The sequence below is a fragment of the Rhincodon typus genome, chromosome 1 (genome assembly GCF_021869965.1).
Source record: "Rhincodon typus isolate 14 chromosome 1, sRhiTyp1.1, whole genome shotgun sequence".
Classification (NCBI taxonomy): Eukaryota; Metazoa; Chordata; class Chondrichthyes; order Orectolobiformes; family Rhincodontidae; genus Rhincodon; species Rhincodon typus.
The window spans coordinates 14,834,671-14,858,700 of NC_063332.1; the positions used below are offsets into that span (position 1 = coordinate 14,834,671).

General features: G+C 41.7%; 1 protein-coding gene across 4 annotated transcripts in view; it reads right to left on the reverse strand.

Annotated features, from left to right (window-relative positions):
* eif2ak3 (eukaryotic translation initiation factor 2-alpha kinase 3) overlaps window positions 1-23,452 on the reverse strand; it is an 88,255-nt gene extending 64,803 nt beyond the window's left edge. For all 4 annotated transcript variants that reach the window (XM_048597386.1, XM_048597367.1, XM_020528753.2 and 1 more), the window contains exons 1-10: window positions 23,262-23,452; window positions 21,639-21,772; window positions 20,124-20,358; window positions 19,794-19,968; window positions 15,640-15,774; window positions 10,435-10,557; window positions 8,029-8,252; window positions 6,503-6,615; window positions 2,778-2,900; window positions 1,215-1,364 (exon numbers count right to left, since the gene is read on the reverse strand). In XM_048597386.1, the coding sequence (XP_048453343.1) occupies window positions 1,215-1,364; window positions 2,778-2,900; window positions 6,503-6,615; window positions 8,029-8,252; window positions 10,435-10,557; window positions 15,640-15,774; window positions 19,794-19,968; window positions 20,124-20,358; window positions 21,639-21,772; window positions 23,262-23,384 (1,535 nt within the window). In that variant the 5' untranslated portion in view covers window positions 23,385-23,452. The remainder of the gene's footprint in view (window positions 1-1,214; window positions 1,365-2,777; window positions 2,901-6,502; window positions 6,616-8,028; window positions 8,253-10,434; window positions 10,558-15,639; window positions 15,775-19,793; window positions 19,969-20,123; window positions 20,359-21,638; window positions 21,773-23,261) is intronic.
* Between the last annotated feature and the right edge of the window lie 578 nt (window positions 23,453-24,030).

The following is a 24,030-nucleotide window of genomic DNA, read 5'->3' on the forward strand; positions in this document are numbered from 1 at the left end:
AGTACTACGTAACGTGTACAAAGAAATTTAGACGATCCAGGTAAACAAGCTTATTTAAACAGTTACTTATAGTTGCAGAAGGAAAAAGCCAATGGGATGCTGGAATACAAAAGCTACCAAACCAGTGCTACTGTAGTTATAAATAGCATTAAGACAACATGTGACACAGTATACTAAGTTCTGAATATGTCTACCCAAGAAAAATACACTGGAGGAAGTTCAATAACCGTTCATAAGTGATACCTCCAATGAAGGAAGGAACTATGAAAAGGCACCAGATAAACAGGAGTCAAGTTCAGATCAGATAGGGAATGGCTCTTCCTGGAAGGAGAACTCAATAAAGGGGTACAGTCTTAGGACGAGCTAAAGCAATTAAAAATAAATTAAAGATATTCTTCCCACAGCAAGAACATAGGAACAGCAGTAGGCCATTCAGCCCCTCGAGCTTCCTCCGCCATTCAAGAAGATCATGGCTGATCTGTGACCTAACTTCATACTCCTGCCTTTGGCCCATATCCCTCGATACCCTTGCTTAATAGAAGTTCATCTACGTCAGATTTAACAACTGAATTAGCCTCAATTTGTGTCTGAGGAACAGAGTTCCAAACCTCCATTACTCTTTGCGTATAAAAAGTGCTTTCTAACATCTCTTGAGTGGCCTGGCGCTAATTCTTAGACTAGGCTCCTTCATTCTAGAATCTTCAACTAGTGGAAATAGTTTACTGTTATCTACCATCTTTTCATGTAAATATCCTGAAGATCTCAATTAGATTGCCCTTAATCTTCTAAATTCTAGAGAATAATTTGTGCAATTTCTCCCAATAACTTAGCCCCTGAAGGTCAGGTGTCATCTTGTAAACATCATCGAATTCCCCCCAGGGCTAAACTTTCCTTCCTAAGGTGTGGCGACACTTGATCTGCTCAGATTATGATGAAACAGAGGGTGTGAAACACTTTCAGTGCTACAGATAAAGTGCTAAAAATAAACAGATATTTACTTGGGAAGTCAGAATGCAGAAAAGAAATGTAAACAAACAAGAAACCAAGGAGCATATTAAATGCTGTCCATCTGTTGTCATGAATGGAGTTACAACCAGGGTAATGGATTGGCGCAAGTCATGCAACAAGTGACAGTCAATTCAGAAGTGCATATTCTGCTGCACTTGCCAACCACTAGCATTGAAGCCCAGGTTAGATTTGGCCCATTGCTTTACCCTTCATCTTTCAGCAGCTGCTTGTCCATCTCCTCCTGCCAGCCTTCAGGTGGCGTCTCCAGCCAGGCATTGAAATAGCGGACAATGCCCGGATGCTCCAGCTTAGCCAGTGCCTTCACCTCCCGCATCACCTTCTCCCGTGCTTGGTCTCTGTGGAATTATGAAGTTAATAAGACTCAAATTAGGAGGTATCGTTGACAGCACAGAAGGTTACCAAAAATTGGAGGGAATCTTGATTAGATGGGGAAGTGGGCGGAGGACTGGCAAATGCAATTCAATAAAGATAAGTGTGAGGTGTTGCACTTTGGAAAGTTCAAACAAGGTAGGACTTGTACAGTAAATGGTAAGGTCCTGAGGAGTGTTGTGGAAGAGAGGGACCTAGGAGTACAAGTATATAGTTCGTTGAAAGTGGCATCACAGGTAGACAGGGTGGTGAAGAAGGCATTTAGCATGCTGTCCTTCATCGGTCGAGGCACTGACTAAAGGAGTTGGGACGTTACGTTACAGTTGTATAAGTCATTGGTAAGGCTGCACTTGGAGTATTGTGTACAATTTTGGTCACCCTGTTATAGGAAAGACGTAGCTAAATTGGAAAGTGTGCAAAGAAGATTTACGAGCATGTTGCCAGGATTAGTAGGCCCGAGTTATAGGGAGAGGTTGTCCAGGATAGGACTTTATTCCTTGGAACATAGGAGAATGAGGGGTGACCTTACTGAGGTGTATAAAATCATGAGGGGCATAGATAGGATGAATGCATATAGTCTTTTTCCCAGGGCTGGGGAATTGAAAGCTAGAGGGTATAGGTTTAGGTGAGATTGAAAAGATTTATGAAGGACCTGAGGGGCAGCTTCTTCACTCAGAGTGGTGCATATATGGAATGAGCTGCCAGAGAAAGTGGATGAGCCAGGTACAATAGCAACTTTTAAAAAGCATTTGGCTAGGTACATGGATGAGAAGGGCTTAAGAGGGATATGGACCAAACACGGATAATCGGAACTAGCTGGGTGGGCACCATGGACCAGTTTAGGCCCAAGGGCCTGTTTCCATGCTGTATTACTCTATGACTCTAATAGAGAAGCAAAGAAAACAATTTCAATGTCTCATTTGGGTATCAAATTGCAGGACTGTTAAAGCTGGAGACTGATCATACAGCAACATAGAGCTCAGGACAATCTGCTTACTGAAATATAATTTGTTCTCAGGATGTGGGCACCACTGGCAAGATTGGCATTCATTGTCCATCCATACTAGACGAATTGTAAAATACCTTGGAACTGAAAGTTAATCAAATTGATGTAAAATTTGAATTGTGTTAGGGCAGACTGGATAAGAAAGGAAAAGGACATCAGTGAACCAGGCTTTCTTTTGTCAGAGAATGGCTCACTTTTTGGGACCACTACCAGCAAGGGGAGGTGTTGTAAATGTGATAGTATCAGAGTCATCTTGGAACCTTTTTAAATTGCCAATATGTGCAAGGCCAATTCCAACTCAAGTCTGTTGAAGAAGGTTGTCAGAGACATGGAAAAAGGTTTTGGCAACGAACCTTCACAAACATTAGCATACCGATTCGGGAGTCGAATCCTCTTGATAGCATAATTACAATCATCAACTTTGTTTTTGGCCTCGAAAACAACACCAAATCCTCCGCGTCCAAGACATTGAACCAATTCAAAGTCAGTAAGGCATCTGAAAGAGGTTTATCTGCATTAATTACACTACTGGCATAGACTTTTCATAGCTATGTATTAAATGCCAAATGACTAGGTGAGTCCAAAACTGGATGGCATAGGTTTAAAGTGAGAGGGCAAAGATTTAAAGGGGACCCAAGGGGCAATTTTTTTCCCCCCACACAGAGTGGTGCGTGTGTGCAATGAGCTGCCAGAGAAGGGAAGTACAATTACGACATTTAAAAGGCATCTGGATGGGTACTTGAATAAGAAGGGTTTAGAAGGATATGGGCCAAATGCTGGCAGATGGGACTAGATCAATTTAGGATATCTGGTTGGCACAGATGGGTTGGGCCGAAGGGTCTATTTCCATGATGTACAACTCTGACTCTATATCTGGTGGGAGGATTCAATATTATAAATACGCAGAATTAAGCATTCTCAAAAAGAAATTAATTAAAAAATAAACTGGACCACAAAAACAGTAACAGGCCATTCACTTAATCAAGTCTAATAAGATCCTAAGAAATAGGAGTAGGTTATCGACCTATGAAGCCTGCTCCATTATTCAAAAGGTCATGGTTGACTTGACTATGACTTTAAACCCACTGTCTCACAATTAGGTCTTGGCATGTCTGTACCTCAATGGCATTTTCCCACCTTTCCTCACACTGGTTAAAAGAAAAAAAATCTGTTCATCTCAAGTCCCCAAAAAACTCTCCAACATCTAGCCTATCAGGTGAAGGCAGTTCCAAAATATCTTAGTGCACAGAAACGTTCTTGGCTTCACTTCCAAATGGTCTGATTATAAAAAAAAAGGTTTTGTCCCATAGTCCACCAGAGGAAAACAGATTTCCTGCATTTATTTTACAGGTTGTGAAGCACCAACATTATTTGAACACAAAATTTTTAAATCTCTATTTAAGAAAATTCTGTCAAGGCCCAAGGACAATTACTTCCTTTCTATCAACTTAGAGTTGAATGACCAATACATGAGAATGGTCCACTAAGTGCCACTCAGTTTGGGGTAATGGGAGATTATTAAAAAGTAAGCAGGATTGCAGCTAGTTTCTTGACTGATTGTTGATCTTTGTCATGTAATATGGGAAAAGTGCACAAAAGGATAGGATTGCATGGCCAAACACCTACAGAAGACAGATAATCAAATGATAGCTCTCAATAGATGTAAACAGCACATGAGAGCAACATATTCCTGCCAGCAGTAAGACACTACATCTTAGTTAGATAAGCAATATCAAATGGAAGTAGACATGTTATCCCAGGATACGTCTGCTACCTTGAAGTTATTAAGTGCACAGGCAGACTTGGCAGTTGTGAAAACAAGACAGCTGGTAAGTGCTGACTGGGTAAGGCAAAAGAGAAATGTTAAAACAGTGGAAAGAAGCAAAGCCCGAAAAGACAAACAGTTACACTTACAGAAAGCCACAGATATGACATCACTAATCACACTAGAGGGAGTGTGCAAACTATAGGCCAGTTAATCTGGCATTGGGAAGATGCTAGAAACCAAGAGTCACAGTCTTAAAGGGGATAAGCCATTTTGCACTGAGATGAGAAGTTTTTTCATCAAGAGTCCGAGGCTGTGGAATTCACAGAAAATATCCGAGGCCAAAACATTAAATATTTTCAAGGAGTCAAGATATTGTTCACAAGAACAAAGGGATTAAAAGGTATGGGGCAAAAGCAGGAACAGAGAACTGAGTAGGGTGATCGACCATAAATCAAATTGAATGATTGAGTAGGCTCAGAAGGGCCAAATAGCCTACTCCTGTTCCTATTTTCCAAGTTTCTAAACATTTAGAAAATCATAATGTAAACATGCTTTTAAAATTCATTCATGGTATATGGACATCACTGGCTTGGTCAGAAATCGCCTGTCTCTACTTGTCCTCAAGATGATGGTACTGCGTCCTTGAACTGCTGCAGACTTGGAATGTCAGTACATCTGCTGTGCTATTCAGAAGGCAATTCCAGCATTTCGACCCAGCGACAGTGAAGGAACAGCTCCAGGAGAGTGAAATGATGCTTGACAAATTGATTACAGTTCTTTGAGGATAAAACAGACAGATTAGATAAAGGGAACACCTGCAGATGTAGTGAATTTGGATTTGATTTGTGGTAAACTAGGACTGCTAAGGGATAAATGTAGAAGACGCAGAAAAAGGCAAAAAACTTGAAAGAGTACCAATTTTGAGAGCCAACAAACCAACATGACATGGATAACACATGGATATCACAGACACAAGACAAGGTGCCACCTAAAAGGTTACCACACAAGATGAGCTCATGTGTTGGAAGGTAAGCCAACCTTACATCCAAGCTAAAGAAAACCAGGTCAATAAAAATGGATCACTCTCAGGTTGGAAAACTGTAGCTAATAAAATGGTTATAGTGTTTAGTGTTGGGCCAACGAACATGATTTGGATGAACTGACTGACTATATTGTAGATAAGTTTACTGATAACGCAAGAATAATAGAAAAGCAAATTAGGAGGATATAAAGAATCTAAAAATGCACTTAGATAGGTTGAGTGTGTGGACAACAATGTGGCAGATGTGCAAGTATAATGTGGGAAGTGAGGTTGACCAAAATTGCAAGAATAGAAAAGCAGTATGTTACTTTAAGAGAAAGAGAGACTGCAGAACTCTGCAGTTCAGTGAGATTTGGGGGTCCTTGTACATGAATTACAAAATTCAGTACACAGGTACAGCAACTAGTTAAGGGAAATTTATATTGACATTTATTGCAAAGGCAATGAAGGATGAACACAGGACAGTCTTGCTACAACTGTACATAGCATTGATGAGATTGCACTTGAACTTCATACTGCTTTGGTCACCTGAAGGACATTGGAAACTGTTTACAAAATGGTTCACTCAACTGATTCTAGAGATGATGAAGGTGTTATCTTTTGAGGAAGAGGTTCATCATAGATAATAGGAACTGCAGATGCTGGAGAATCTGAGATAACAAGGTGTAGAGCTGGATGAACACAGCAGGCCAAGCAGCATCATAGGAGCAGGCCTGCTGTGTTCATCCAGCTCTACACCTGGTGATAATCAGAGGTTCATCATGTTGGGCTTATACTGTGAGTTGATCTCATTGACACATTTGATTCTGCAGAGGCTTGACAGGATAGATGCTGTACAAATTGATCCTAATTGGGGAAAAACAACAACTGGCTAAGGCCCGGAACTTTTCATTGTTGTGCAAGCAGTGCATCTAAGAGGTAATTTCATTAACACTTCAACTTTAGGGATAAGTGAAGGTCAAACATACTTGATTCAAAAGATGGCACCTGTGACTGTTGGGTTCTGTCAGTATTGCACTGAGGACAGCCTTCTTTGTGTCTTATAATTGTTTCCTGTCCACATCTAATTTAAATGTGTTGAGGCAATGGCCAGAAGCAGATCCAAGTTAATATTCCATTATCAAAATTCAATATGCAGGCATGCTAATTTGGAAGTCTAATTCATGTTGGCTACACCATAGGAGCTGAACAACTTGGCCTATGCTTGCTTGGGAAGCATTCATCACAATATACCTCCAGGCACACATACCACCAATGCACAATAAAGTTTAATACTGTTTGTTTTTACCTGGACACGTAGTCAGCAGTCCCACAGCAATTTATCAAGTCAACCTTAACTTCTCCCACAGGCACCTCACTTGTGCTGTCAGTCCGACATGGAAACTCCAATTTCTCCTTTTTCTGCACAGAACAGACACCAGTAACAGGCTTAGCCAATCTTCATCCCATCGAGCAGGAGCTAGGAAGTGATAGCATTCATCTACTGGGATAACTTGCAGCTTCCAGAAAGATTACCGACAGGTCATAGGATAGCAAAGCTGATAAACTGGAGATATAATCTGGTGTTGAGAAAGTTTTTTTTATTGAAACATAGGATTCTGAGGAGCTTGTCAGGGCAGATGTTAAAAAGATATTTCTTCTCATTGGGGAATGCAGAACTATGGCAGTCAGCATAGCAATAATTTAAGATAGAGATGAGGAAGAATTTCTTCTGAAGGTTAATAGCCAGTGGAATGCTTTTCCTCACTGAGCAATGGAAGCTGGGAAAATGAATAAATGAAGGACTGATTCGGAAAGATTTTGTTAGGCAGGGGAATCCAGGATTATGGGGTGCAGAAGGGGAGGCCAAAATCTTACTGAACTTATTGCACGAATCTTACATACTTCCAGAAGGCATTTTATAAGGTGCCACACAAAAAGGTTAAAACAGAGATGAGGAGAAATTACTTCTTTCAAAGGGTCATGATTCTGTAAAGTGGCTATTGGGACAGACGTGTAAATTTTAGGAAGAGATAGACAGATTTTTATTTAGTAATAGGTTGAAGAGTTATTGAGAGTGGGCAGGAAATTGAAATCAAGGACAAGATTAAATCAGCTGTGATTGTATCAAGTAGCTGAGGAGGATCAAAAGGACTGAATTGCCTGCTCCTAGCTCATAATTCTTATAGTTCAGTGATGATCAGGAATGATCTGACTGAATGGCAGACTTGATAAGCTAAACAGCCCACTCCTTCAAATTGTCACCATCTTAATGTTAGGTAATTCCACAGTTTAGCACTTCTGAGGCTGAAGGCATGACCACCAGCAGTGGAACTCAGCATCAAAGCTGAGATATCCAAAGGCTGCAGAGCTGAGCGTGTTCCAGCAAGAAAGGGGGACATGGTCAGGTTTGGCAGGTAGCGGGAAAAGTAACGTAGAGGACTGGATCAGATGAAATCAGAAGATGAGCTGCAAAGCACCCACAACCACCAAGAACAAAGACAGATAAAGGCCGACCCCTTGAGTTTTTGGGCCCCACACAATCATTGAAATTATTTGCAAAGACGCCTCTAAGAATAGAACCACTCAAATCATCAGCCTCCAAACGAAATAAGTTAACTGAGAGGTTTACAGAAAATATTCCAAAAGCAAGGACTGAACATTGACACAAAGCTTAATTACCGTAAAATAATATCAACAGCAAGAATATGTTTACTAAAAGGTGGATTCAGATGGAAACATTACATTCCAGAATAGAATATAAATGTGCACATTCATCCAGAGTTGACAAGTATAGCAATTAAGTTACTTTACAGATAGACTTGTAGCACATACCATGACTGAAGCTGGATATCGGACAAGCTTATGAACCACATAAGTAGTTGCAATAATGCAGACAAGGATGGTGAAAGCAATTTCCCTCCACCATTCCAGCAGGAGAATGGGGTCCTTCCTTGTGATTTCCTTCTTTTTCCTAGTCGAGTCGAAGAATTTGATGGAAACCTGGGTGCCACGCTTGTTTCTCTCACGCACATAGTAAGGCAAATGAAAACCATTATCTGTCAAAACAAACATAGAAAGGAGTCACACATTCAAGTTCACCTCAACCTTTGAAGACCCATGTTCTTATTCACTTTAATTCTCATTCACCCACCATCACAGTTTCACAGATCTGTGCTGACCCCTGGGCTGACATGAATTCTATCAATCATTCTCAAATTCAACGTGGTCTCACCTGCCCTCTTCTTTCACCACCTCTAGTCCCACAACTCTCCAAGGTTTCTCAATCAATTCTGACCTTTTTGGTGTGCATCCCCGATTGCTTATTGCATTGTCTTTGGTGGCCATACTGTCTAGGCCCTCAACTCTGGAATGCCTTCTGAACCTCTACTTTCCTTTAAGATATATCTTAAAGGTTGTATCTTAGGCTAAGGCTTCACGCACACATCCTAACCTCTTACATGGCTCAGTATCACATTTCATTTGACAGCATTTTGTACAGCACTCCCAGACGTGTACTGCTTTTAAATGATATAAATAAATCCTACTGCCATTATTAGTTGTAGAACTGCAGAGTTTTAGTGGACAGAAACAATGCAACCTGCAGTGCCTGTGCCAATTCTACAACATTTCAGCCAAAAAGCCAATGGCACTTCCCTTCTTCCAATTTTTTTTTTCCACATGATCCAGGTAAGTAGAGGTATATGGGCAGCTCAGTGGTTAGCACTGCTGCCTCACAGCACCAGGGACCGAGTTTGATTCCAGCTTTGGGTGACCATCTGTATAGAGTTTGCACATTCTCCCCATGTCTGCGTGGGTACTCCGGTTTCTTCACACAGTCCAAAGATGTGCAGGTTAGGTGGAGATTGTGTAAACTGCTACTATGCTCACCCACACACTTCACCATGACTATTACTTTAAAGGAACGCAGCAAGAATTGTGTCTTGCTTTCTAGTACTTCTATCTTGTCTCCAAACGCCCTCTGCTGTTCCACACTGGCAATAATGGGGATTTAACTATCTTCATTCATTCACATCATTAACTATCTTCATTCATGGATGCTTATGGAAAAACTGGCATTTATTCCCTAGGTCAAGTGCTGAGGAGTCTGGGCCTGCGTGTACCACCAATTTGATACACCTGACTGGTTTATTAGGCTACTCCACAAGTTAGTTAAGAATCAATGGAGGTTGAGCTTTGGAACTCCTAACCACGGAGCGCTGCGGGGCAGATTCTTTCAAGGCTGAGATAGATAGATTCTTGATCAGTAGAGAAGACGAGAGTTCCAAGGAAAACATAGAAAAAAAGTGGCTGACAGAAATGTTGGATCAGCCATGACCTTATTGAATGGTGCAGCAGGTTCATGGGCTGGATGACCTACTCCTGATCCCATTTATGATCTTTGGGTATTGAGTGTGGGAGTTGAGTTACACACAGCTCAGGCTCATTAAGGACAGTAAAACTTAGCCAAACTCACGTGTGCCAATCTGACAGCTGTCAAGAGTTTAACTTTTACTGTCAGGAGTTTAACTTCAGATACTGGTCTTTTAAAACACCATTTCGCTTGTATGCCTTAAAACCAATGCAAGTTGTCAAGTTTTTATTTGTGGAATGTGCTCACCCTTTCTCGGAATTTAGTCAATGGAAGATAACCATGGCACTGCCATTACCAATGACAGTACCTACAGGGTACAAACAGGACTGGAAAATTTGAAGAATCACAACAAAGATTCAAACTCCAGCAGGAAAGGTTAAAGAAGTTCACAGTCTAGGCCCATGTGAGGATCAGTTTCTTAAGCAAATGTTACCAGAATGTATACAACTGTACTCCAGCACGTCAGTACGGAAAGAGTTTGGGACACGGCAACAAAGGTGAGAACAACTAATCATATAATAACTTTAAAATACTCCACTCTAGGCATAAGAACGTATGGTGGCAATATAGGGTCTTAACCATACCAAACTAGACAAACACAAATGATTCCATGGAACCGTCCATAACGTAACAACATCTTGTTTAATTCTGAGAATACAGAACATATTAGACACCAGGACCTAAACTAAGCCTATTTGTCACCATGTTTTAAAAGCAAGAATAGCACAACACATTAAAACAGAAAATATAAAAAGAAGAGATACTGACAAAACAGAAGTCTAGAATTAATAATTTAGTTACGAATGTACTGTGTTAACTGTAGTGTACTCTTCACCAGAAGAAGACACTCAGCTGGGATAACTCACCGTATGGATACTGTAAAATCGACAGAGCTCCATTACTATATTCATCATGAGAATGTCTATCATTGCTGAGACATTTATCATGCTCATCTGACCGAATCAATGCTGGTGTTCTAGTTGGCGAATCTTCAAAAACAAAAATAAGCAAACTTTAGATGACAAGTTGTAGACAGTATTCTCATGTCCTTCATCTACCATGGTTCAGTTAGGTAGCACATTCACCTCTCTAATCAGAAGCTTGTGGATTCAAGCCCACTGCAGTAACTTTGTAGATCAACTAGACCAACACCTCAGTGGACCACTGGTAGAGCACAGCATTGTTGAAGGGAACATTTTTCGGGATCCCATCTGCTCGGTCAGGTCAATATATACAGCACTATTTGGTAAGTAGGCCAGTGCTCTCTCCCTAACATCTCTCTCTCAACTACCCTATGTAAAAGATAATTATTCATTTATGCCACTGCTCTTTGTGGGACTTGGATGCTGCTCTTCAGACCATCAGTCACTGCCAAAGCTGACAAAAGCTCACATTCACAGTAAGCATAAAGAACTGCCAGTGCTAGAAATCTCAAACAAAAATACAGAGTGCAGCAGAAACAATGGTCTGGCAACATCTGTAGAGAGAAAACAGTTACCATTTCTGATGAAAGGTCACTGGACTTGGAACATTACTGTTTTTTCCGTACAGATGCTGCCAGATCTGCTATGTTTCACCAACACTCTGGAGAAAAATACAATTAATGTGAGACAAAAACAAAGACGGATCAGAACAAAATGACTCAACACTGCCACCTGGCGGACAATATGGTAAAAGTTTTATTTAAGTTAAGATGTTGAGAAATTTTGCCCAAAGGGTTGTGAATATTTGGGATTTGTTACCCCAGAGGTTTGTGCACGCTCCACTGCTGTATTTAGACTGAGACGAATAGACCTCTAGGTCTCTCACAGTATCGAGAGATATGAGCAGTGGGCAGGAAAGTGGACGTGAAGCAGGAGGTCAACCATAGTCATAATGAATGGTGAGGTTGGCTCAACAGCAGTGCCACGGTCCTCCAAAATAGAAATAGCTGTAGCTCAGGAAATGGAAGGGAGGAATTCAGCAGAATTGCAATCACCACAGAAGTGGTACAAGTAAATTATTGGAGTTAAGGGCTGAGAAATCACCAAGTGCTGACAGACCTCAACCCAAGGTCTGAAAAGAAGTGGCTAGTGAGATAGTTCATGCATTGTTCCAAAATTCCCTAGATTTTGGGAAAGTACATCAAAAACAAAGAAGGACGCAGGAAGCAGAGACCGACAGGCCAATTTGCTCCATCTGTCATGGTGCAGATGTTACAAGTTATTAAAGAAATAATTGCAGGGCATTTAAATAAATTCAAGATAATAGGCAGGGTCAACATGGTTTGTGAAAGGGAAGATATGTTTAACCAACTTTATTAAAATTCTTTGAAGAACTAAAATGTGCTGTGGATAACCAGGAACTACATAGACTTCCAGAAGGCGTTTGATAAGGGCCTTCATCATGGAGAATAAAAGCTCATGGTGTAAGGGATAACACATTAAAATGGATAGTAGGTTGCCTAGTTAACAAACAGAGGGTAGACAAAAAAGTCATTTTCTGGTTGTCAAGCTGTACAAACTATGTGCCACAGGGATCAGTGTTGTGGCCTTAATGCTTTACAATTTAAATCAATGACTTGGACGAGGGGATGGAGGGATTATAGTAGCTAATGACACAAAGATGGATATGAAAGTAAGTTGTGAAGAGGACACAATGAGGTAGTTATGGAAGCATAGGGGAGGCAATGGCCTAATGGTATTATCGCTGGACCGTTAATCCACACACTCTGGTAATGTGGGGACCTGGGTTCGAATCCCACCATGGCAGATGGTGGAATCGGAATCCAATAAATATCCGGAATTAAGAGTCTAATGATGACTGTGAATCCATTGCCGATTGTCGGGAAAAACCCATCTGATTCACTAATACCCTTTAGGGAAGAAAACTGCCATCATTACCTTATGTGACTCCAGACCCACAGCAATGTGGTAGACGTTGAACTGCCCTCTGGGCAATTATTGCTGGCCTAGACAGCGACACTCTCATCCCGTTAATGGAGGAAAATGTGAAATTGTTCATTTGGGTATTAAGAATTTTAAAAAAGCGTATAATCTAAATGGTGAGAAATTATCGAGCCCCAAGATACAGAGCATTCTGGATATCCTCGTGCATGAATTGCAAAAGGTTAGTATGCAGATACAGCAAGTAATTGGAAAGCTACGATCATACTGCTCCTATTTTTATAGGGTCCTTGTTTTCTAATTCTGATTCAAGTGAAAATTTCAAATTGATTTTGACTATTTTTGACTGTGTAATATCATAGAAGATCAATTCTGAGTTTTCGATTTTCCAATCAGGCTCCCACCTGTAGACAATCTTCAGAAAAGCTCAGCAGGTCTGGCAGCATCTGTGGGAAAAATCAGAGTTAACATTTTGGGTTCAGTGACCCTTCTTCAGAACTGGGTCATTGGACCCGAGACATCAACTCTGATTTCTCTCCACAGCTTGCTTTCAGCGGCAGGAGTTGGTGAGGATGCAAGCCAGGGTGCCAATGGGAAGGTAAGGTTTTTTTTCCCTATAAAAACTTACCTCGTGTAGCAGTGGCCTTCTTGCTTTCAGCGGCGGGAGTTGGTGAGGACGCGAGCCAGGAAGTGAACTAATATATTCGGGGATTGGCTAAATCCGAAACACTACACGCGTAGTGTCTCCCACCCATCCTCCTCCTCTAACCAAAAAAAAAAGCTGTGTGGAGGGTCGCTAAGGCTTTTTTTTTTTTTTTTTTTTAAGAAGTCTTCTGGAAATCTAGAGTAAAGGGAATGGAAGCTAGGGCAGTTGCATGCTCCTCTTGCAGGATGTGGGAGGTAAGGGTTACTGCTGGTGTCCCCTCTGACTTCACCTGCGAGAAGTGCACACAACTCCAGCTCCTCAAAAACCACGTTAGGGAACTGGAACTGGAGCTGGATGAACTCCGGATCATTCAGGAGGCTGAGGGGGTGATAGAGAGGAGTTACAGGGAGGTGGTCACACCCAAGGTATAGGAAAAAGGTAGCTGGGTGACTGTCAGGAATGGGAAAGGGAATAGGCAGATAGTGCAGGGATCCCCTGTAGCCGTTCCCCTCAATAATAAGTATACCGTTTTGGATACTGTTGGGGGGGGGTGGGGACGGCCTACCAGGAGAAGGCCACAACGGACTGATCTCTGGCACTGAGGCTGGCCCTATGACACAGAAGGGAAGGGGGGAGAATAGGAGAGCAATTGTAGTGGGGGATTCAATAGCAAGAGGCACAGACAGGCAGTTCTGTGGACGCGAACGAGCTGAACAGATGGTATGCTGCCTCCCGGGTGCCAGGGTCCGTGACATCTCGGATCGCATTGCCGGAATGGGTAGTGGAGTTGGCCTCATTAGGGGCATTTAAGCGGCTATTAGATAGGCATATGAACGATAGTATAAGGTAGGGGTGGAGGTTAGATAGACCTTAGGTTTAGGGTAAAAGTTCAGCACAACATCGTGGGCCAAAGGGCCTGTACTGTGCTGTCCTGTTCTATGTTCTAGATACTGCCAGGGCTGTTAAGCTTTTCCAGAAATTTCTGATTTCCACCATCCTCAGTTCTTTCAGTTTTTTTTCCAGAATCTTCTTTGTTCCAAGGAGATCAACTCTTATTATTCTCAATTTCAGACGAAGACAGGCTCAATGTACTTAGCTTCTCATCATTGGTTAACCACCTCACCCCAGGAACTAATCTAGTGAATTTCTACTGTAGGAGCAGAGACAAAAAGGGGAATCCTTGCGTCAGAAGATGGGATTGGTCATTTGGGCAGACACAGAGTTGCAGTTCAAATACTTAGTGTGCAACGTGGGGGCTAAGGTTAAAGAAAACGACGGGGAGTGAAGCACAAGACAGAGAGTCAACCAGTAGGACCCTTGAGTGATTTCCAGCAGTTGGGATATAGAATGAGACAGCTATCATCAGCAGAGAAGGGGTAATGTACTGAGAGGAACTCAAGCCAAGACGAAAGATAAGACAGGAACAGGTCTTAAATTCTGCAGGAGGACAGGCATGGTAGCACGGAGGATGCAGCTAGAGAACAATGGAGAATTTGGGCCTGCTTAAGGGGAGTGATTTAAGTTTAATTCACTCACGACTGTTTATTGTGGGAGAGAGGAGAGTAAAAGGGGGCTTGCATTGTAAGTTTTGCACAGGTAGTCATCTTGCTGCTTTATTTCAAACAAACAAATAAGACTGGCGAGAGGCATAGTGCACCCCATAAAAATCAAAATGTTTCCTTCATAAATGTCAGTCTTGCAAAATAATCTAACTTAAATGGAAAAGCAGAATTAGCAGTACTAGCAATGCTGGAAATCTGAAATAAAACAGAAAAGGATGGAAATACACTACAGGTCCAGCAGCATCTGTTTGAATTAAAACACAGCACAGAATACAGTGATGGGTATTAAATTATTTGAATCAGGAATTCACAAAAATCTCTTCAGTGGTCGTAACATGGCATTTACTATTTCAGGGAATATTAGAAGTGAGAAACCTTCAAGGGAAAGCTAAATCAGTATAGGAGGGAGAAAGAAATGGACCTGAGAGAGAGTGGGTGACATAAAATACCAGTAGAGACCAGTTAGGCTAAATGATTGGTTTCTGTGCTCTAACTCCCTGCATATATAATACTGAAGCAGTAAAGTGCATTGCACTTCTAAATTCATTTTACCTATTATACTTACCTTTGTCAGAAAAGATAAGACAAATGGAAGTCAAATAACTGAAATCTTAAAGAGATGATGGTGACACTGTTATACCGTTGGACTAGCAATTCATAAGCCCACATTAATGTTCTGGGGACATGAGTCTGAATCCCACCATGGCAGATGGGAAAAATTTGAATCAATGAACATCAGGAATAAAAAGTTCATTTAAATGATGACGGTATAACCAATGTCGATTGTTGTAAAAACCCATCTGGCTCACTAACATCTTTTAGGGAAGGAAATCTGTCATCCTTAAATGGGACTCCAAACCCACAGTAATATGACTGACTCGATCTCCCTGGACAATTAGAAACGGGCAACAAACATTGGCCTAGCCAGTTCTGGTCACAGCCCATGAACAAATAAAACGAAGTACTGTGGTAACTTACGGATTAGAGGCTTCCACCTGACATCAGGCAAAGACGCAACTTTGTTGTCTCCATATTCCTCAAGGGTGGGCATCAATGGGAATTTCTCACACAACCTAACAGATGACTGCATGTACAGTTGTCCCTTGTACATGCCTGGAATAAGAAAGCGAACAAACGCAGTGTTTAGTCATTTTAGGAATCTACAGGAGTTCAGTCGGCTAGAAAATTAACCTTGTAATTTACTTTGAAACTGAACTTATGTCACCTTAAGAAATATTTGCTATATAAAATGAAAACAGATTAAAAGCAGAAAATAACAGAAGTTTGTACGTCAGTTACACATAAAGTGGAGTGATAATGTAGTATGGGTTTGGCTCATTATTAGCACCAACAAGGAACAGGGACATGGGGAGCTTACCAATCAACTCTGACCTGAGATTGAGAGAGTGAAAAGAATCAAGTTCCTCTGAGTGACGATAACCGTCAACCTGTCCTGGACTTCCCACATAAACGCGACAGTCAAAAAGGCACAACAATATCTCTTCTTCCTCAGGCAGCTCAGGAAATTTGGCATCTCCATAAAAGGACCCTCACCAACTTCCACAGATGCACCATCGAAAGCATTCTGTCCGGGTGCATAACGGCCTGGTATGGCAACTGCTACTAGGACCATAAGAAACTACAGAAGGTGGTGTACATAGCCCAGACCATCACAGAAGCCAACCTTCCATCCATGGACTCTATTTATATGGCTCGCTGCTGTGGAAAGGCTGCCAACATCATCAAAGACCCACTGCACCCTGGTAATGATCTCCTACAACCTCTTCCGTCAGGCAGAGGACACAGAAGCCTGAACACAAGCACCAGCGAGTTCAGGAACAGCTTCTTTCCGGCCATTATCAGACTATTGAATGGACTCTAGCCTGAAATCATGTAACCTGTAAGTCTTTTTGATCTGTCCATCCTTTGCTTGCTGTGATCTGCCTGTACCGCTCGTAAACAAAGTTTTTCACTGTATTTCAGTACACATGACAATAAATCAATCTCATTACTCCATTCAAATGCATGAGCATAATAACCCCTAAAGATCAGCAAAGACACTTGTGTGGGGAACTACAGGAGATGGGGAAGATACAGAATGAGTATTTTGCATCAGTGTTTACAGTGGAGAGGGATATGGAAGATGCAGAACATGGGGAAAACGAATGGTGACATCTTGAAAAATGTGCCTATTACAAAGGAGGAGATGCTGAAAGGCTTAAAATGCATAAAGGTGAATAAATCCCCAGACCCTGATCAGGTGTACCCTAGAACTCTGTAGGAAGCTAGGGAAGTGATTGCTGGGCACCTTGCTGAGATATTTTTTCATCAATAGTCACAGGCAAGGTGCCTGGTCAGTGCATTGAGTATATGAATTGGGAGGTCACGTTACAGCGAGACTGGACATTGGTTAGGCCACTAGTGGAATACGGTGCGCAATTCTGGTCTCCCTGCTATAGGAAGGATGTTATGAAACTTGAAAGGGCTCAGAAAAGATTTAGAAAGATGTAACCAGGATTGGAGAGTTTGAGCTATAGGAAGGGGCTGAGGGAGCTAACCATCTTATCATGATTTATAAAATCATGAGGGGCATGGATATGGTAAATAGGCCAGGTCTTTTCCTTGGGGTGGGGGTGGGGAGGGAACCAAAACTAGAGGGCATAGGTTTAAGGTGAAAGGAGAAATATTTAAAAAGGTATCTAAGAGGCATCTTTTTCATGCAGAGGGTGGTGCGTGTAAGGAATGAGCTGCCAGAGGAAGTGGAGGAGGCTGGTACAATTACAACTGGATGAGTACATGAATTGGAAGGGTTTGGAGAGATACGGGCCACATGCTGGCAAATGGGACTAGATTTATTTAGGATATCTGGTCAGCATGGATGAGTTGGACTGAAGGGTCCGTTTCTGTACATCTGTGACTAAGTAACTCTCCATTGTCACCTGCATCCCTTGCATCCTTCCATTACCTCAAAAAGGGAATTATTTTATTTTATTATGCTATGTTTACAAATAATTGCTTGATACTACAATACCTAAACAGTGTGAAAGAGACAGAATGTCAAAACTTTTCATTTTGCACTCATCAGGACTAATCAATAAGAAATTAAACTTGCAAACAGATTACTAATTGAGTTATCACAAAAATACTTCATCTCATGCTACTACTTTGCAGTAAACACAACACTGCATTTTTTTCCTGAAGAAGGGTCCAGACCCGAAGCGTCGGCTTTCCTGCTCCTCTGCTGCTGCCTGGCCTGCTGTGTTCATCCAGCTCTACACCTTGTTATCTCAGATTCTCCAGCATCGGCAGTTCCTACTATCACTGCATTACTTGGCTTTGCTGGGTTCTTCATTTTTAGATAGTATTTCATTGACTTTTTGGAAGGGGTTCTGAGCAGTTTATATGTTGTGCATGAGTACAGGATAGTTTATAGGTGAAGATGGTCATGTTTTCCCATTTTAGTGCATCTACCCAGAAAAGTAAGTGTTGCCCAAAGCCCCAATCATTGCAGAACCAATCACCTAAAATGACTTAAAGAGGTGATAACAACAGTGGGTTCAAATCCCAAGACAGATGGTGAAATTTCAATACCTTAAGAAATCTGGAACTAAAAGCTAATCTAATGGCCATGTAACCATTGCTGATTGTCGGGAAAAAACCCCATTTGCTCTCCACATTCCCACACCTTATTAGCACTAACTCTAACCCTAGGCAAATCACAGTATATAGTAACAAAAACAAAGTTGCTGGAAAAGCCCAGCAGGTCTGGCAGCATCTGTGAAGGAAAAAACAGAGTTAACGTTTCGGGTCCGGTGACCCTTCCTCAGAACACTATTATAGTCTCTGGCTGGATGGCTGATTTACAATAAAGACTGATGTCATTAGTGTAGATTCAACTCCTGCACCAGCTGAAGTTACCATGGAAGATTCTCCTTCTCAATCTCTCCCCTCATCTGAGACACGGTGACCCTCAGGGTTAAACCACAACCAATCTCTAATGAGAGTGCAGCCATGGGTTTGGTTAAACTGTGGTGACTTTACTTTTACTTCACATTGTGTCTCTAATTTGGGTGTTAACTAACGTAGCATGCTTCTGCCATTTTGTGTTTTAATTTGTGTTCCTTCTACTTATCAAATACCCCGTTAGGGAAGAAAATCTGCCATCATTACCTGGTCTGGCCTACATGTTACTACAGATCCACAGCAATGTGATTGACCGTGAAACGGTCTAGCAATCCACTCAGTTAGGAATGGCCGTATCCCACCAAAGAATAATTCCATTGAAAATCTGCCTTGGTTTAGTAGCAGCACCCAAGATATATCCCATATCAAAGAACTGAGTACATCAAACAGAAAGAAATTTCAGTACAATAAGGGATTGCCGCACTGTCAGAGATAACATTGTTCAGATGAAATGCCAATTTCAAAAGATCTCATGACTATCTCACAAGCTGGAGGGGAAGCTCTCGTCAGCACCTGACTATTATATTTCCTTCTACCAGTCTCTCAAAAACAGATTTATTGGCAGAGTGTGGGAACACGCTGCAGGCAGCATTACCCAAGGGCATTTTATTCTGTGGATACTGGTTGAATGCAGTTTAAAAATAACAGGTCTTTTAAGACAAAGAACTTCTAAGTAGATCACCAGTCTATGTAATTCTCTTCTCCAGAATGCAATGGAGGATAGGTCACTGAATTTATCCAAGGTTGAGTCAGATAGATTTTTGTTATAATAGAGTCAAAAGTTTTGTGGGTACAGGCAGTAATGCAGAGTTGAGATCATCCATGACCTTACTGAATGGGTGGAGCTCACTAGAAATGCTAATCAACCATCTCCTGCTCCCAACTCTCTATGTTCATATCTAAATGAGCAAAGGAGCAGTTGCATTTTCTAACAGCTCTCCAAATGGATCTTTAGGTTTTTGGTAGTTTATCCAAGAGGCCCTTTCAGTTATTAAGCAGAGCCTCGATTCTTCCGTAATACCCAATGACCAATCAGAAACTCACTGAATGGAGAACTTGTTACAACCTTGCACTTTTGTGTTGAAGCATGACACAGCCTACACTGACGTGCCATATTCAGAGTGATGCCAAGGTTACTTCATTACTGTAACTTGGCTTCACTCCCTTACCGAGATAGACTCCAGACTCAGCTGACTCTGCCGCTCCTCTCGCAGCTTCCACCAGATCTTCCTCGTCTTCTATCTCACTGCTGCGGCTAGCAGAATAGCTGGCATCATCAAAGAGGCTGACCGGGATCACTTCTCCATTCTCCACTAACCAGGCTGATGCCACCGGAGTACAGAACTAATGAAGAAATGGAAGGGACAGGAACACGTCACAGGTACTCACAAACCTCTACAAATTGTTTACCTACAGAGAAGAGAATCTGTCAAATTCAAAATTCTAAACCCAATTTTCTTTTGATAATAGAGCTGTGAATTAAGAACTTGTATTGTCACCTGGTGTTCCCACTCCAGTTGGCCACCTCGTTTACTGCTAAAAGACATCACCTTCCAGTCCGACACCGAGACCTTTATAATACGATCTTTCACAGTGGTATCCTGGTCCCATTCAGAGAAGGTCGCTGATTGACCATTCCTACTATTAGCAGTGGAACTACTCTCAATGTAGTTGACCTTCGATGCAGCATCTCGAATAAACCTCAGCTCATAGTGTCCGACACTGAAGTTCCACCTTAGGAAAATAAAGCACAGAATTTAAAAAGCAATTCGCACCAACTTGCTTTTAACGTTACAAAACCTTCTGAGAAACTTCATTATCAAATAAAAAAAACTTTACACCAAGCAAATAAGGCCACAAAATGGGTAGGACAGGGAAGTGAAAGCTTGATCAAAGAGATGGCAGGCTTTAAAGGAGCATCGTAAATGGAAAGACACACAAGGAAAAACAGGCTGGGCAGGAAATTTCAAAGTTTAGGGCCTTGGTAACAAAAGGAACAGTGAACAATGGTGAAGCAACTAAAATATGGGACACACAAAAAACCTAGGTATGGGATGGATGCAGGAGATAGCTGAAGCCACTGAGAAATTTGAAAACAAAGTCTGAGATTTTTGAAGCGAGTGGTGCATGAAACTAAGCCAACATAGCCTCTTAGAATATGATCAATTACATTGCAAGTAAGATAGGCATGGACAAGATACTGCACATCACCCCTCAAAAGCCAGTTAGGGAATAATTATAGTTGGCATTAAATACTCCAGTCAGTTTCACAACATAGATTTAAAATGCTTTGCGAAAGAAGCAAGGACAACATGAGGATAAACTTGTTCACAGCAGGTGGTTGGAATATGGAATGCCCTACCAGGAAATGTGCTGGAGGAAGATTCAATTGAGACATTCAACAACACACTGGATGATTTCTTTGAATAGAAGCAGTGTGCATTAAGAGCTCTTGTGGTGCAGTGGTAGTGTCCCTAACTCTGGACCAGAAGCCACAGGTTCGAGTCCCATCTGCTCCAGAACTGTGTAATAAAATCTCTGAGCAGGCTGATTAGAAAGACATAGAAAGAGTGTGCAAGGATATGGGGAGAAGGCAGGAATTTGGCACAAAGGTAAAGATGCTCAGATGAAGAGCCAGTGAAGGCACAATGGACTGAATAGCTTCTTTCTGCAACGTAACAATTCTGTGATATATTACAATATTTCTAAAGTGGAGCTCAGGCAATCCAAGTGGTGCGGCATTAACTCAAGACAATCTGACACCTCGTGTCTTATGGTTTGCAATCAGATTATCCCTCTAGCTCTCAATTTCTTATTTGTGCTAGTGTTGATGCCTGCAAATGCCTTGGGTTGAATCCAGATGTCGTGGAACTGAGCCACAGAAACCAAAATAGCTGGGTGGCTGCACAAAGAGAGAGAGAAACACATGTTGTCCTCTGTTGGAAAACAACCTCCAAATGGTCCCACCTTGTATCAGAACAATAGCAACGAATAGAACAGCGAACTGCACTCACTTCTCTGTACCAGATCGAGGTCCCACAGCCCTGACAGTTTTCTGTGTACGCTGCAGCAGCAAGAGGTCTGAATCCTGCTCAGTCGTTTCCTCTTCCCAGCGGCGGCAGCCTGCTGCGGAGCAGATATATCGCATCTGTTCAGGGACATGGGGAAAGGGAGAAGAGGAGGAATCCTTTTTAACAGTAGTAGGACCACAGAGAAACATTCATTTCTAGTGACAACTCCAAACAGTGCTAGACCATTGGCAGAATCGCAGAATTTAAACCAGCCTTAGCTGGGTCTTCATTTCCCCTCCATTGTGTGTCAGTACAGCAGCTGACCATAGGATGACCAAAACAACAGCTCTGAATTATTGAGGTGAGCTTCTCTAATTGCACAAAGCACTGGCCCAAGTATCTCCTATGGGGTCATAATGCAGCTTACCGTCCAACACTAGAATATATTTATTGAGTACTGACCATAGCTACCTCATAATGCAAACTACTGAATGCATATGATGCTTTTTAAAAAGCATAGAAACAGGTCATTTGGGCTTGATTAAGAGTGCTGCTGTGAGAGGCTCCAGGATCCAACAAATTACAGGTCAAAGTCCAACTTATAACACGTTGTTAACTTGTATTCATTCAGAAAGCAGTTCTGTCGGGAGATTATTTCTTCAGAAAGGAGATTATACCAGGAGCTGATCATCTCGTGCCACTGATGCAGGAGGTTTGCAGGAAGTGCGAACAAACAAGCAGCAAGATGTTCTTATTTCTCAAGCAAGTTGGGATTTTGTGTTGCAGTGGTAGTGTCCCTAGGCCTGGATTGAAGTCACAGAGAAGTATGTACAGCAAACTTTGTTTTAACCGACTCGTTATGAAGTGGCACTCTTGCTAAACCTGCAAAAATTATATACCTAAAATACTGGATGTTTGCTGTATTATCACACTCTCCGCAATGTCCAAGTAGTCAGTTCAGGGTGCAAGTGAGAAGGCACTCTGACACTATGTTTTATTTAAGGCAAAGTTGCATTATTATTTAAGTGATTTATGCTGTAAATAAAGTATAACAGCAATGCATATACTCCCTGCATTACGTTTCTATTACTTAGTGTGTTTTTTCATATTGATGAAAAGTTTGCTATAATAACATCTCTGGATAGGTCGATTAAAAATATCCTCCCTCCGGCAGAAGCTCTTACTGCCTGTGTTGTTTCCAAGGTCCTTTTTCCGATAGTGCTGGCTGATCTAAAAGAGCCAGCTACTGTATTGTTGACTGATCGAAACAGGCATCATGATTTTAGGTAGAAGACTACTGGTTCTTTTTATATAGGACAACTGAAGAAACAATAGGAATATAGAAACAAGATTAGGCTATTCACCACCTTGACCTTGTACCACCATTTAGTGAGATCATGGCTGATCTGTAGCCTAACTCTATATTCTAGCCTTTGGTCCATATCCCATAATAGCTTTGATCTTTAACTGTAATACTTAATCTCAATTAATTACAAAATGAGTTTTCAAGTTTGAAAGACCCATTTAGGAAAATGAATATATATTAGAGGCAACCACTTGTTAACCCTTTCAGAACAATGGGCCAAATTCTACAAGGAGTTGCATCCTCAGATCAAGTTATCTTACCTTTCCAGTGTATGCATCCAACCCATAGCTTGTGTGTGACTTCCCTCCAACCAAGACCACATCATCACCAAGTCGGTAGGAAGATTCCAGCAGCGATTCCACTGTAAAAGGAACCGTCTCCATGCTCTCCCGGTCTCTGTCCCACTGGAACAGGTCTCCATCCAGGGATGGAATTATTACTTTATTCCCAAAGACCTGTGGGTAAGTTCAGCAATTAGGTACATCATACATGTAGCTTAAGCTATGCGCTGCAGCACCAGGCAAATACAGCACTCTCAGACATCCACAATGCAAGCTTCAGGACCAATGGTTTGTTCAGTTAAGATGAAGCTCATGTTCAGTGGCTGTGACTCTGAAGCAACTCCGTACAACATAAATAAGTGGGGAAGATGAGGTGGGGGGAGAGAAAGAGGAGCAAGGGAAGACCAGGAGCTTCTAAATCACAACACCACCTCATTAGGATAACAAAAGTGTAAACTCCCATTAAAAGGTATGTTTTCATCAAGCAACCCAACACCACTTTGAATTAGAACAAGAAGAACACTCGAACGTGTGTGGAATGGACTTAGAGGAAATGGTGGATGCGGGTACAGTTACAATATTTAAAAGACATTTGAATAAGTATATGAATAAGAAATGTTTGGAGGGTTATGGGCCAAGCACAGGCAGGTGGAGGTAGTTTAGTTAGGATTATGGTCGGCATGGACTGGTTGGACCGAAGGGTCTGTTTCTGTGCTGGATGACTCTATGACTAAATAAAAGCAAAGTA